General features: G+C 46.3%; 1 protein-coding gene across 1 annotated transcript in view; it reads left to right on the top strand.

The window, feature by feature from the left end:
• Positions 1–2,385, top strand: part of fgf11b (fibroblast growth factor 11b) — a 40,758-nt gene extending 38,373 nt beyond the window's left edge. Inside the window, exons 4-5 of the mRNA XM_077019421.1 lie at positions 180–378; positions 569–2,385. Of these exons, the coding sequence (XP_076875536.1) occupies positions 180–378; positions 569–693 (324 nt within the window). The 3' untranslated portion in view covers positions 694–2,385. The remainder of the gene's footprint in view (positions 1–179; positions 379–568) is intronic.
• Positions 2,386–14,648: the final 12,263 nt, after the last annotated feature.

The following is a 14,648-nucleotide window of genomic DNA, read 5'->3' as shown; positions in this document are numbered from 1 at the left end:
AAAGCCTTTTTTACTCTTTATTACGTATAAACACCTTTTATTTCTCTTTATTACACATAAACACCCTTTATTTATCTTTATTACGCATAAACACAGTTCATTGGTAGTGTATTACTGGTCATATGCTAAGTACACACACATAAGTATACTGACAGTGTTTTCCTATGGTTACCTTACAGGAACACTTCAACCCAGAGTGCAAGTTCAAAGAGAGCGTCTTTGAGAACTACTACGTCACCTACTCGTCCATGCTGTACCGCCAGAGCCAGTCGGGCCGGTCCTGGTACATTGGAATCAACCGCGATGGGCAGGTGATGAAGGGCAACCGAGTGAAGAAGAACAAAGGAGCCGCCCACTTCCTGCCCAAGGTCATCGAAGGTCAGCGCCATCCAGACCGGCTCAGGGTCGCACGGCCTTACTTCACACTTAATCCTCAAATTTGCATGTGGTCCCTAAGTTGATATTTGGTGTCTTGTGTTTGGTTTAGTTCAGACTTGTTCTCTGGCTTTTGATACTGTTAAAAGTCTGCTTCTAAGGTGACCGTTTCCTTATTTTCGTTTGTCTCTAGTCGCTATGTACAAGGAGCCATCTCTACATGAGCTGGTGTCAACGGAGAGCCCGCCTCGGAAGACAGTAAAGACTTCGGACTCACCCTCCCACCACAAGGGGGCGTCCAAGGCCGACGTGTCGTAGCACAGGGGCCAGATGGAGGGGAGGAGGGCGCACGTGCACTCCTATCTCCATTCCCCATCATGCACTGGGGCAGGAAGTTCTCACCTCTGTAGCCGTTGGCTAAGAGCTGACGTGGATGGGCGGAGTTTCTCCCTGAGCCTCCAGACAAAGGCCCCTCCCCCTCTCCTCTCTCACTCAGCTTCCTAGATGAACACCCCATGTCCCTCTTCACTCTCCCCCCCGGCATGAGCACCGCAACCCTCCAGCTGACCTGTGGCGCCCCCTGGAGGTCTGATGCCGGCTACAGACTCGGCCAATGAGGGGCCACCCTGCAGATACGCCAGTGAAGCCTGTGCAGACCCCACCCTCTCCCACCTGCTTGTTATTATGCTCTGTTTTGTCTTATTTTGTCTCATTTTGTGAGTTTTTTGTTTTTTTGCTTTTTGGGTGGTGGCTGTTGATACCGCTATTGACATGAAGCGTACTTTGAGCATATATATGTGTGTGTGTGTGTGTGTGTGTGTGTGTGTGTGTGGTTGAGAGAGAAAGGGAGACTAGTGAATGACTAGCACCATCATAGTCATTAACACAAAAGACCTCATGCTGGTTCAAGCCTCCTCTAATCACCAGTGTGACGCCTTCACTCCAGCCTCTGAACCAATCAGAGTCCAGCCAGCAGAACTGGGAGCAGTCAGATGAGTTTTTTACTGGGCAGCTGGAGGTGCGTTTCTACCGGCCATTTTGGGAGAGATTGATCTGTTCTGGACAGCAGCCAGAGAAAAACGCTTTAGCCGGGCGGCGTCTCTGATCGAGCCGAACAAAAGAAGACCACACTGTCTAATCAGATTTCAGCTGGTGACCTTCTCGGGCGCCGAGCTTTTTTAATTAAAAGTGTAGCGATCTTTCCCCTCCCCAGCCCACTGGGCCACTCAGAGTCCGAGGAAAGTGTGGGAGAGCAGCGACAAGTGGGCGTCCCAACCATGAAGAGGAGGGAGAGGATGATGATGATGATGATGCTGGCGTGCTGGTGAACGGAGGAACTTAGTGGACTTGCTAATCTGGTTAAAAATGTGTCACCACCCAGCAGGACTGTTGGAAAGCGTCTCTTGTGAAAACTTAACTAGACTATTTACAGACCAGGCAAAGGGTTGTTGTATGAGGGCCCAGCGTGCAGGGATTAGCACCGGCCCGGGCTCGCCGGCTCTGTGATGGAGCACTTTCAGAAGGGGTTATGCAGCTCAGCCATGATTGCTTGAATTATTAACAGTATGTTGTGGGAATGGAAGAGTCCGTCTTATACTGGGAGTGCAGTAAGAAATAATTTAGTCTGGAGATTAACATTCTGCAGGGTTCATTGACACTGCACAGTGTGTGTGTGTGTGTGTGTGTGTGTGTGTGTGTGTGTGTGTGTGTGTGTGTGTGTGCTCATGGAGGTTTGTGTGTTATGGATGTGAATGAAATTTACATTACATTTGCTTGTAACATTTGCTTGAGTGTGTGTGTGCACGTGTGTCTGTGTGTGTGTGCTTGTATGTGTGTGTATGTGTGCGTGTGTGTATGAATGTGTGTGTGCACGTGTGTGTGTGTGTGTGCGTGTGTGTGTGTGTGTGTGTGCGTGTGTGTGTGCATGTGCATCTTTTTGCATCCACTACAAATATTTAACACTGATCCAGGTCAGCAGCAGGATGCTGTTGCCCCGGGGTATTTAGGACGTGTGTGGGGTTAGTGTCTGGGGTGGGGTTAGTGTCTCTCTGGGGTTAGTATCTGGGGTGGGGTTAGTGTCTCTCTGGGGTTAGTGTCTCTCTGGGGTTAGTGTCTGGGGTGGGGTTAGTGTCTCTCTGGGGTTAGTGTCTGGGGTGGGGTTAGTGTCTCTCTGGGGTTAGTGTCTGGGGTGGGGTTAGTGTCTCTCTGGGGTTAGCGTCTGGGGTGGGGTTAGTGTCTCTCTGGGGTTAGCGTCTGGGGTGGGGTTAGTGTCTCTCTGGTCCAACCCCCAGCCCCAAAATTAGAGGAGGCATCTTTGCAAAGGGGAGAAGTGTGAGTGCGATAGCCCACTCCTATTCTACATACACCTTCCTTCTCATCCTATCCTGGCCTTATGTAGTCCCCCATACACACACACACACACACACACACACACACACACACACACACACACACACATTCACTCATAGATGTGCTTTGCAATACTCCTCTGTGCATGTGCATTTATCCCTGTATTATTGTTGTCTGGATGTGCATGTATGTGTCCATGTGTGTGTGTGTGTGTGTGTGTGTGTGTGTGCGCGTGTATGTGCCTGCACGCACATGTGATGTGTTCAATCAGAGGGGAGCTTGGTGTCCTTCAGATGATCTCAACACCTTCTCCTGCATTCTGATGGGAAAGGCCCATTAAATGGTGCCTGCGAGGAAAGTATGTGTGTTGACCAGGAGGTTGACCAGGAGCTGGACCTGATTGGCCATATAACCCATCAGTCAGTCTGGACGACAGCATGACCTCCTGTTGGCATTCTGCCAGTTATCACACTGTCAGGATAAAAATACAGATTAGGATCAATGTGTGTGTGTGTGTGTGTGTGTGTGTGTGTGTGTGTGTGTGTGTGTGTGTGTGTGTGTGTGTGTGTGTGTGTGTGTGTGTGTGTGTTTTCAAAACATCTGTAACAACAGTATCTGTATGCCCGAGAAACTATGGGAAAAATGCACATTTTAAAAATGTCACATGAATATCCATGAACATTAGAAGAGTGCTTCCGGAATGTCACGTGGGTTCTAGAATGTTGTAGAACTTCTCAAGAATGTCGTAGCCAAGTACCAGTATGTCGTAGGTCATGTTTACGAAACGTGTTTACAGCCAGAACATGTGGGGAGTCAGAAGGTGCCATGAAGGTTGCGGGATGTAAGCGGCAGTCCCGCGTCCTGCAGGCGGTGGGGGTCAGCGGGCACTCATCTCGGGATGAAAACATCTACTACAGGAACGTGAGGGAACATGACATGTTCAGCCATGAAGAATGAAGCAAAGTTGTGACAGGAGACAGACGCAGAGCGTTGAGCTGATGGATCTGTAGCTGCAGCTCACAGCCTGGAGCGGAGGAAGAGTTTTAACTGAGCAGTGCTGGACACCAGCGTAGGCCTGGCCCCCATTACGGGGAGTTACAACACGCCATGTGTTCATAGGTAAGCAAGTGGGAGCCAAGAGCTCTTTGAGTGTGTGTATGTGTGTGTGTGTGTGTGTGTGTGTGTGTGTGTGTGTGTGTGTGTGTGTGTGTGTGTGTGTCCGCGAAGACGTTGTGAACACAAGGACGAATGTGGCACACGCCCCCTCATGTGCGTTCTGAAGTCACGCTCCGTTTCCTGAGTAATCTCCCCAAACCTCTGTCCTCTGTGTCCAATGGCCATTAACCTTCCCTCTAGCATTATGTGTGTGTGTGAGTGTGTCACTGAGAGAGAGCAAGGATAGCGAAAGTGTGTGTGTGTGTGTGTGTGAGAGAGAGAGAGAGAGAGAGAGAGAGAGAGAGAGAGAGAGAGAGAAAGAGAGGACAGTAGTAACTATCGATCGACTAAATGAAAACCAAAGTGGAGAATGTCAGGGTAGCGATGTGTGCTGTGTTTGCATGTGTGTATGTATGTATGTATGTGTGTGCGTGTGTGTGTGTGTGTGTGCATGTGTATGTGATGTGTGTATGTGTGTGTGTGTGTGTGTGTGTATGTGCGTGTGTGTGCATGCGTGTGTGTGTGTGTGTGTGTGTGTGTGTGTGTGTGTGTGTGTGTGTGTGTGTGTGTGTGTGCAGTCATTTCCCTGGGCAGCTGTAGCAGGGCTTTATCATGGTCATGTGGTGGGGGGATCTCCCCTTGCCTCTCAGTCTTCCACAGGCCTGAGCAAACGTCTCACCACATCTCACACAACCTGCTGTCCCAGACAACTGGGGAGACCCCCTCTCTCTCTCTCTCTCTCTCTCTCTCTCTCTCTCTCTCTCTATCTCTCTCTCTCTCACATTTGTTTTTTGAGAGAAATAACTGGCTGTGTGTGTTGATAATGCTATGTTGACTCAGTCCCCTCTCTCTCTCTCTCTCTCTCTCTCTCTCTCCCTCCCTCTCTCTCTCTCTCATAAATCAGGCCAGGTACAGATGTCTCAAGGACACATGCACCACCAACTGTTTCTTTTGCCCTAAATTCAAGCATGTGTACGTTCTGCAGAGACTCTTGGAACAAAATGCAATTTTCAGAATGTATTTTTTTTATAAAGAAAATTTCCTACTGTCTATCTCAGAGATCTAAAAAAAGAGACGTGCACATAATAGTGGAAATGCCTAAGAATAGCTGGTATATATTATCAGCTGAGGGCTTTGACTGTTGGAAAGAGCCATACTGACAACATTCAGAACATGTACAGATTAACTGAGATTAGAAAAGTTTAACAGAGAGTAGTTCATAAATTTGACTTTTATTTATTTATTTTCTGAGACTCTTGGACTGAGTCCTATAGATAGAATGATTCATAAAGTTGTACAACCTTTTTACATTGACACCAAAAGGTTGTATAACTGAACAGACACTGTAAAAAATTGTGTTATTTTATTATTTGTAATTCAGTTTTCTGTGAATGTCATTTGTCTTTTTTGGTGATCTTGGTCCTTTTTGCTCTCATAATGATGTTTGTTTAACAATGTCCTCAAAGCCCCTTCCAGATTATGCTTGCTGTCTAGAGACAGAGATCTAGCACAGATCTAGGGACAGCACTGTTCTAGGGACAGTACTGATCTAGAGACAGCACTGATCTAGGGACAGCACTGATCTAGAGGCAGCACTGATCTAGAGACAGCGCTGATCTAGAGACAGCGCTGATGTAGAGACAGCGCTGATGTAGGGACAGCACTGATCTAGAGACAGCGCTGATGTAGGGACAGCACTGATCTAGAGACAGCGCTGATCTAGGGACAGCACTGATCTAGAGACAGCACTGATGAAAGGACAGCACTGACCTAGAGACAGTGCTCTCCTGTGGTGTAATGAAAGTGTCTGATACCGCATCTGGAAGAAATGCTGTAATAACTTAATTTGGGCTTTGAATAAGGTGCTTTTGGCCAAGTCTGGCGCTGGTGCATGGCAGGACCAGCTATAAAACTTTGTAAATGTTGTGCAATGAGACAGTTTAATGCAAAAAGAGCCTCATGATCCAGACCGGCAGTGTGTCCGCCCCCGGGTCAGTACCAGCAGATGTCTTCCAAACGAAAAAGCCCCGCCCCCTGGGCGTGTCCTGCTGTCTTCCTCCTGTGGATGCTGGCTGGCACAGTGCCACCACCCTCCAGTCTGCGCCCTCCCTGCTACAGCCAGGAGCCAATGAGCGCAGTCGTAGCCTGACTGGCGCTTCCGTCGGCCACTGGTGGCAGGGCCGAGACGTGCCTGCTCCGCCGTCTCCCCGGAGACCGACAGGGGGGCCGGTGAGGAAACCGTAGCGCACTGAACGTGCGTAGACGTCTGTCCCACACCTCCGACTAACACCAGCCAAGGCAGCAAGCAGCAGTATTGCAGAAGAGAGGACAGTTAACTGCTCAGCATGGAGAGAACCTTGGCCACACATGCATGAATCATCATAATGAGCAGCCTCCTCCTGATTGGGCGGTGGGGAGACGTCCCGCCCACCTGCCTGTCTGGGCTCCCCTGCAGCTATATTCCTGTCTGTAGGGGCGTGTCTTATTACTGAATAAAACAAACTGATATATTTGTATGATTGTAAAAGGTGGTCGGTGGGGTTTCTTTGTGGGGTGTGTATTTACGGTGTGTGTGTCTGTGAGAGAATGACTGTAAGGTTTGGGCCCACCTGTGTGAGCCCACATGGTGCGTGTTCTGTATGGTACATATTTTAGCTGTCCAAACAATCCAGGCCCCAGAGTTCTTAGGAAAAGCACTGAAGGAACTCATGAGTGTAGGACAGATGCAGTGTGTGTGTGTGTGTGTGTGTGTGTGTGTGTGTGTGTGTGTGTGTGTGTGTGTGTGTGTGTGTGTGTGTGTGTGTGTGTGTGTGTGTGTGTGTGTGTGTGTGTGTGTGTGCATTCCTGCCCCTGGTTTTAGATAATCACCACGCAGAACAGCTGAGTCATGTGTAAGGCAGATGGTCCAGACAGCTGCAGGTACTCACAGGTAAGCAGAGAGAGACAGACAGATGACAAGTGACAGACGGCCTCTGGCCCCAACACCACACACACACACAACACACTTTCACACTCAACACACACACACACACACACTCAACAAACACACACACATTCAACACACACACACACACACACACACACACACACGTGTTCATGTTCTGCACAGCTGAGCACTAAGATGACCACTAGATCATTAACTCCACCACTAACGCTGGCACTGTCTGTGCAGGTAAAACTCTGCCATCTGGATAAGTCTGGAGTTCAACACTGACAGTGAGACTAGGAAGAGGACTAGCTTGGATCTGTTTGGGGAGATTTGTTACAGAGAAAACCCACGGCCTTAGTTTACAAAGCAAACCAACGCAGTGCACACAATAGATCCCTGGGTCTTCATTAGAGCCAATGGCTTTAATGTGGAAGCAGGTTCACGTATTTATGTTTTAACCTGTAACAGGTCTGGTGACCAAATACTTGTATTTGGAGTATGCATCCCAACACTGCACTGGAAACTTCACTGGATCCCACTGCACACCAGTAGATGCACCGGATCCACAACACTTCACTGGATCCACAACACTTCAGTGGGATGGAGTTGCTCCAAGCTTTAAAATGTCTCGCACTGACAACGATGCTAATGTCCCACAGCAGAACCGCAGTGACGGCACTGCGTTTAGATCCAAGAGGGGAACACAGTGCACTGCAGCGAAAGGAGGGAGGGAGGGAGGGAGGGAGAGAGAGAGAGAGAGAGAGAAGGGGAGATAGAAACTGAGGGAGATAGAGAGGGAGAGGAAGATAGAGAGAGGTTGGAAGAGAGAGGAGAGGAGAGAGATGGAGAGAGAGATAGAGGGAGAGAAAGGGGAGATAGAGAAAGGTTGGAAGAGAGAGGAGAGGAGAGAGATGGAGAGAGAGAGAGATAGAGGAAGAGAGAGGGGAGATAGAGAAAGGTTATTATCATTGCCTCTGGTCTGGGGAAAACTGACACAAGAGTAACACACAGATGCTCCTTTTAAAGACAATCCACAGTCCTGCTGAGTAAAGCGCCTCCACGTGCCAAACCACAAACGCTAAACGCTCACATTTACTTTTTCTGCTGCGTAATTTTCACCGGCACATTTTCTGCACATATGAAAATGCACTTGGGTGCAGACTCGGAGTCTCAGAGACTCTCCTGGGCCCCTGGCCCCCTGCCTCTGAGGCCTTAGAGTAAAACTGCTTGTTAAAAGTAATAATTCATCCATGCATTATTCACACGGTCATCCCCAGAGGAGCAAGGGTGTATGTGAGAATGTGTGTGTGTGTGTGTGTGTGTGTGTGTGTGTGTGTGTGTGTGTGTGTGTGTGTGTGTGTGTGTGTGTGTGTGAGCGGGGGGAACACCTCCACACACTGCTCTCATCCTCATCCTCTACAGCTGTCTACTGTGACCAAGCTGGATACTGGGAGTTACAGTTACAGTGTTACTGTGGCCAAGCTGGAAGTAGAGGTTCCCTTACTAATTTCAGCCATCAAACACACACACACACACACACACACACACACACACACACACACACACACACACACACACACACACACATACTCAAAGCACTTTGTGCCATGATTTATATTCTTGAGATTCACTGAGCTTACACATGTACACACACATATGCAAATGTACTCTGCTAATGTTCTCAAAGCACCCAGAGCTCGGGGCAGCTGCTTGGGCCTCTCAACGTGGCACCAGCATCAGACAGTCCTACTGCCAGTACTTACTCTCTTCCCGATGTCTCTTAGAAGCATTTTTAGTGAAGAGGAACCATGTGAGTTTGTCTTACACTGCCATCTGGTGGCCAAAGGAGTCAGCGAGCTGCTAATGAAGATGAATAGGTCAGGGAAAGGAAAAGGAAAATCCCAGAGTAGTCCGAGAAACGCCAGCACAGGCAGAACCAAACGACGAGATGGCTGGTGTCCGAGAACACCGAAGGACCTGTGAGCCACAGCGCAGTTACGTTAGTGCGCTCGTCAGCTCTCAAGGGCGAATCACATCTACAGAAGGACTCCTGGCTGGCTGGGCACGGTGTGGCCACCCCTGAAGGAGACGAACATTAAAAACCAATCACGAGCGTAATTACAGCAGCCGCAGTCTGACGCTTTCTGCTGATTCTTGCTGGTTGGCATCAGGACACTAAATGGGATTAATGAGTAATAATACACACACACACACACACACACACACACACACAAACAAACACATTGTCCTTCACTGTCCTTCCCTGTGTGTTCCTGACATTAACATCGCTGTTGTTGATTCGGTCTTTATCTCACGGTGGCACACGACGACTCCTCGCCTCCTCAGTCCCTCACTCCATTTCACCCTCAAGATCTCATTAGGATGGAAATGGCCTTCATTGTTGTCAGAACCAGGATAAGAGAGAGGATGAGAGAGAGAGAGAGAGAGAGAGAGAGAGAGAGAGAGAGAGAAAGAGAGAGAGATTCCAATGATCTGCATTCAGAAGGGCGGTCACATTACCAGCAAAAGAAATGACAGCTACAAGAGTAATTCTTATAGGATTGTCCACTAGGGGGCACCACAAATCGGCATTGTGGCAGCAGAAGTGGGTCTGTGGTTCGGGTAATGTGCAATATTTGTTTCATTGTTCATGTTTGAACATGCTGAGTATTAGCTATTGAGCCATAGAAAACTATTCTAAGACTAAACTGACAGACACACGCACACACTCTCTCTCTCTCTAAAAGTAAAACTAAACCAGTGGTGGAAGTACTTGCTTAAAGGAATTAAGCAAACCACAAACCATAGCCTTCCAGAACTCAGATGATTTACCATGACACACCCTTAAAAATATTAGCAATGACTAATAGTGTAATGACTGATAATCTTCAAAAATTATGAAATTCAGAATAAAAGGAAATTAAAGTGTTTGAACAAACACACGCTTGTTGAAGACAAGTTACAGTTGGTTAGAGCAGCGTTTCTCAACCGGGGTGCCGCGGCACCCTGGGGTGCCGTCTGTCTTCATCGGGGGTGCCGTCAAAATATTCTGATGTGAAATAAAAAACTATAGTTTTAAAAATTTAAGTTATTATACGTTTTAAAAATCATAAAATCATATTTCATATGACCAGATCTCTCAAGTTTGGTGGGCGTGAGCTTTTTTTCAGGCGGGGGGGATTGGAATATGTCGCAATGGTTAGTGTAGCGGCTGTGTGTGTGTGTGTGTGTGTGTGTGTGTGTGTGTGGTTGGGGAGCGGGGTGGCTAAAGTCTACCAAGAAACAGCGCGATCTATATTCTGATTGGTTCAACCTGTTATAATATACAACCGATGGATTGGCTGAATATGCTGCGGTGTGCGGCGATTAGATTATTTAAAAAATAAATAATAATAATATTCAAGCGTGAGAAATTCCATGTGTGGTGTGAGAGCGTGTGAAATCGCTAAATATGCGTGAGTCTCACGCTCAAAGCGTGCATATGACCTGCATATGACCCTTACCAATGTCAGCACGTGAGGTACGCAGGTTTCCCACTGACTGTAAGTCACATTTATGTGCTGTCTTAATAATCACTTTTTTTGTGTTATGTTGGCCGGGAGATGGTTGCAGAGAGTATGTTTTCAGGGTTACCAACTCTCACGCATTGAGCGTGAGACACACGCATTTGACCGTTTTCACACGCTCTCACGCCACACTTCCGATATCTCACATCCGAAAAAAAAATCTTGTTTATTTATCTGATCCATATCTATGATTCAATGAGTTACTAGTTCGCTCTGGCGCCAACCACGATCGATAGATTGCGATATAACACTTAATCTGTGTCCATTTTACGTTCACCACCCCCCCCCCCCCCCCCCCCCCCCCCCACAAAACTGTGTTTTTAACGCATTGTAAACTGGGGTGCCTTAAAATTTTGCATGCATATAAAGGGTGCCACAACTGAAAAAAGGTTGGAAAAACACTGGGTTAGAGATCTACAGACCACCGGATGACAGAAAATAAACAGGCACATTTCTGGTTTCACACTGACCTCATGAAGGTTTTCAATGTGGAAGATTCACATACATCAGAATGTTCAGGCAGCATATGATGGTGGTGGATACTCACATACATGTGAGCACTTCAGAGTTGAAGGCACCTTGATCTCCATGAGACCATTAAGGTCTTTGGAAGTGTATAGACTATGTAAACTGGTTGTTATGGCTCTTATGGTTATTGGATGTATTATTATTAGTAGTAGTATGATGTCCATTATAACACAAATAACATTTCAGTGGAAAACCACAGCCAATCACAAACAGCGTACACCAGACACCACAGTCTCTCTCTCACACACACACACACACACACACACACACACACACACGACACCCCCCCCCCCCCCCCCCCCACACACACACACAGGGCCTAGGACATTACCCCACACACAAGCATGTGCACATCAGGGCTGAGAGCCTGTGTGGATCAAATTAAATTCTCTTTATTATCTATTGATTTTGTACTTTAATATTGTGAGAGATGCGTTTCAGTTTTGTAGCTGTGACCCCTTTTTCTTTCATTTTTGTACCAGCCACACACAAACATATGACCTATAGGAGAGTGTTAACTTCTGACATTTTACCCTGTACTGCTAACTACCCCACAGGCCTTCCCAACTACCCCGGGGGGGGCAGGATGACAACAGGTAGAACACGCTGTAGCCTGCACCTTTGTCTGTTTAAAATAACAAAACAGCCCTCCGCATACAGGATTGATTTTATTTATTTTTTGATTTTGGTACTGAACTGTTATACCAAGCCGTGATGTCCAAACCATAAACATTGCACCCCCTACTGGATTCACAATTGTGACTGTTAAAAACAGTGTTCAATAATGCCATGATGATAAGAAGTTCTGGGTTGGCTTTGTCACCGTTCTTCCTGGTTCCAGATCAAGGATTGTTTTGTTCCCTCATTGTAAGCCATCACACACTGACAGTTTCAATTACTTTACTGGGAACTCTAAACAATTAACTGAGTGTATCTAATAAGACCCGAGTCTATTTCCCCGTCGCTCCTGCTCCCAGACACGAAGGCGCTACTCTGACCAGCGCCAGGAGAACTGGGGCGATGAAAAAAAGATGATTGTTGAACTTCCATGTTGAAGATATTTATAGGAAGTGGGCATGTGCGCTGGGCAGCAGGAATAAACCTCCAGTGGGAGCATCCTGCACTGTGAGCAGCCTGGACAGCGAGCAGCACAGTGTGTGAAATATCTCACCCGCACATCACTGGGCCGTGAGGATATGTGATGGAGAAATGTGTATGTCTGATTTGATTGTGTCGGGGGTGTGGAGAATTTATGTGTGTGTGTGTGTGTGTGTGTGTGTGTGCACGCGCGCCTTTAGCACTGTTTGTAACGCTCAGTATATGTGGGTGTATGTGTGTTTACGGGTCGGTAGCACTCAGTATGTGTGTGTGTCTCCAGCAATATGACTGTAATGCTCAGTATGTGTGTGTGTGTGTGTGTGTGTGTGTGTGTGTGTGTTATTTGAAAAACCTGTTTGACCTGAGCATGTTTTTTCCTGGGGAAGGAGACAAAGAACACATCTTTACAAAACTGAAACTGTACTGTACAGACACTGTATGCCAGACATGGGACAAACATTTTAATGAGGATACACAAAAATGAAATCAGTTTTACAAGGTCTCTCTCTCACACACACACACACACACACACACACACACACACCTGTCCCAAAAACAGGATTTAAAAAATTATAATACTGTGGAGAAATAAGTTTTGCTAAGGAGACATGGGGATGTTAGAAAGCTGAAAGCAACACACTATCACTCACAGCTCACAGAGTGTGTGAGAGTGAGCTCAGTTCTTGTCCAGTCAGAGTGTTTAACCACAGTAGCTGTGTGAGTTCTTAGGGGACCAGTACACGTCTCCCAGCTGCAGTCTTTCGCAGTTGGGCTGTTTATCTTTAAACCACATATTTTCACAACTTTCATCACACACTTTGCCACTTACATGAAGGTCTTCTGCCATGACACACTGCTGTGTGTGTGTGTGTGTGTGTGCACATGTACCTGTCTTTATGTATGTGTGTGATTGTGTGCAGTGCAGCCAAGATTGGATTTAACTCAATTCAGAATTCATTTAAACCTTCTGAAACCCTTCAGCCATCTGCCTTGTCGTGGAGATTCTTCGTCACAATAGCCGGGTCTCTGTAAGGATAGTTAGGAGCGTGTCAGTGTAAGGAACACAAGGTGTCACATCACCAAACACTCTTTATTTCACATTTTGCCACATTTTGTTTCTGTCGAGAACATGTTTTCATCCCCGGCTTCTTCTTTCTTCCTCTCTTTTCTGGTCTCTTGAGGCGAGAGTGACCCAAGACTTCCTCATTCGGTCGCACGCAATGTTAAAAAATAATGTGTATATCAGTAAAATGGCGACATGGCATTTTCCATCACAGCCATCTGCCTTAGGCTTCTTAAACAAAGGTAATCAGATGGTACATAGGAAATAGCTTAAATCATGAGGGAAATGAGGAAAAATGAGATTTCCTTTGTTTTGAAAGAGGTCTTAATGGTTCCTCAGAAATTCAAGATTTTAAGTAACTCAGATTTTATTTTTGCACACTGACTTTCTTTAGAAATCTTCTTCTATGTGTGGAGCCAACTGGAATGTATTCAAACTCAAATTAATCAAACTCTGTTAATTTTGGCAAAGTCTAAGAAAATGTACACGGGGGCAGGTTAAAGGGACATGTAAGGATGTGCAATTATGAAATATCATTTATAGCATTACAGTCAAATTAATTAGGGCGTTACGGAATCTCAAATAATGACGTTTTAAACGAAGTTCGCTTGAAATATCAGTATCATTAAATCTTCCGGGAAGATAACGTTGGAATTTCAGGGTGGATGTAGGAGCTTACCGAGCGCTGGAATTTAAATCATAACCGAAAGTGTGTCAGGTGGGGTTAATCTCATGCCAAAACGACTCGCTTTTAGCGGCACGAAATGTCATCCGATACCTGAACGCGTGGTGCGGCTGTGCAGCGGAACTGCGCTCTCTTCTCATTGGACGCTCACAGTTTAGGAGATAACGCAGAAGTTCCCATAATTCCTACAGCAGTTCGATCTGTCTGAAAATGAGTTTAGTTATTCATTTTACGTCTTTCTGTAATTATTGCCCTTATCGTCTATGATTTATTATTTAGTAGTGTTCTACCTTACACTGTATGAACTGGGCTTTCCTGCTTAATCTGAACATTAATATAATAAAACTATATTTTAGTTTTATTATATTAATTCTTAAAGATATATCATAGTGGTTCCAGATCTCAAAGGAACGTACTCGGTTTCATTAACTGAGGCTTTCCGGTTGTACAGTGACCCATAAACAAAACAAAGTCGCAGTTTATGTCTAAGCGACTGTAGGAACACAATAAAATGACTGGTTCTTATCTTTTATACATCAGTGCCAGTGTACTAACCCTGTTTTTTTCTACATATTTACATATCTACATACCCTGTTTTCTTAACATATTTAACAGACTTTCTTTACAGGTTTAAAAATGCCTTGTTCATTACACGTATTTGAATAGCGTTTCAGGGGCAGCTGATAAAATGAGTCACTGGTTGACTGTTTGACTTGGTTACAAATCACTACAGTGGGATCAAACTGGTTCTGATCTCAGTGAAAATAAGACTAGTTTCTCTCCTTTCGAAACGATGACGTGGTGAGGCGAGCAGGGCGAAACCCAGAAGCGTCTCCGCCCCGGATCTCACGCTACCTTAAACCATCCAACCTGCTACCCGCTCCGTATTCAAGGTGTGGT

Source organism: Brachyhypopomus gauderio, chromosome 10 (genome assembly GCF_052324685.1).
Source record: "Brachyhypopomus gauderio isolate BG-103 chromosome 10, BGAUD_0.2, whole genome shotgun sequence".
NCBI lineage: Eukaryota > Metazoa > Chordata > Actinopteri > Gymnotiformes > Hypopomidae > Brachyhypopomus > Brachyhypopomus gauderio.
Note: the sequence above shows the minus strand (reverse complement) of the source record. Positions and strands in the feature narration are given on the sequence as shown.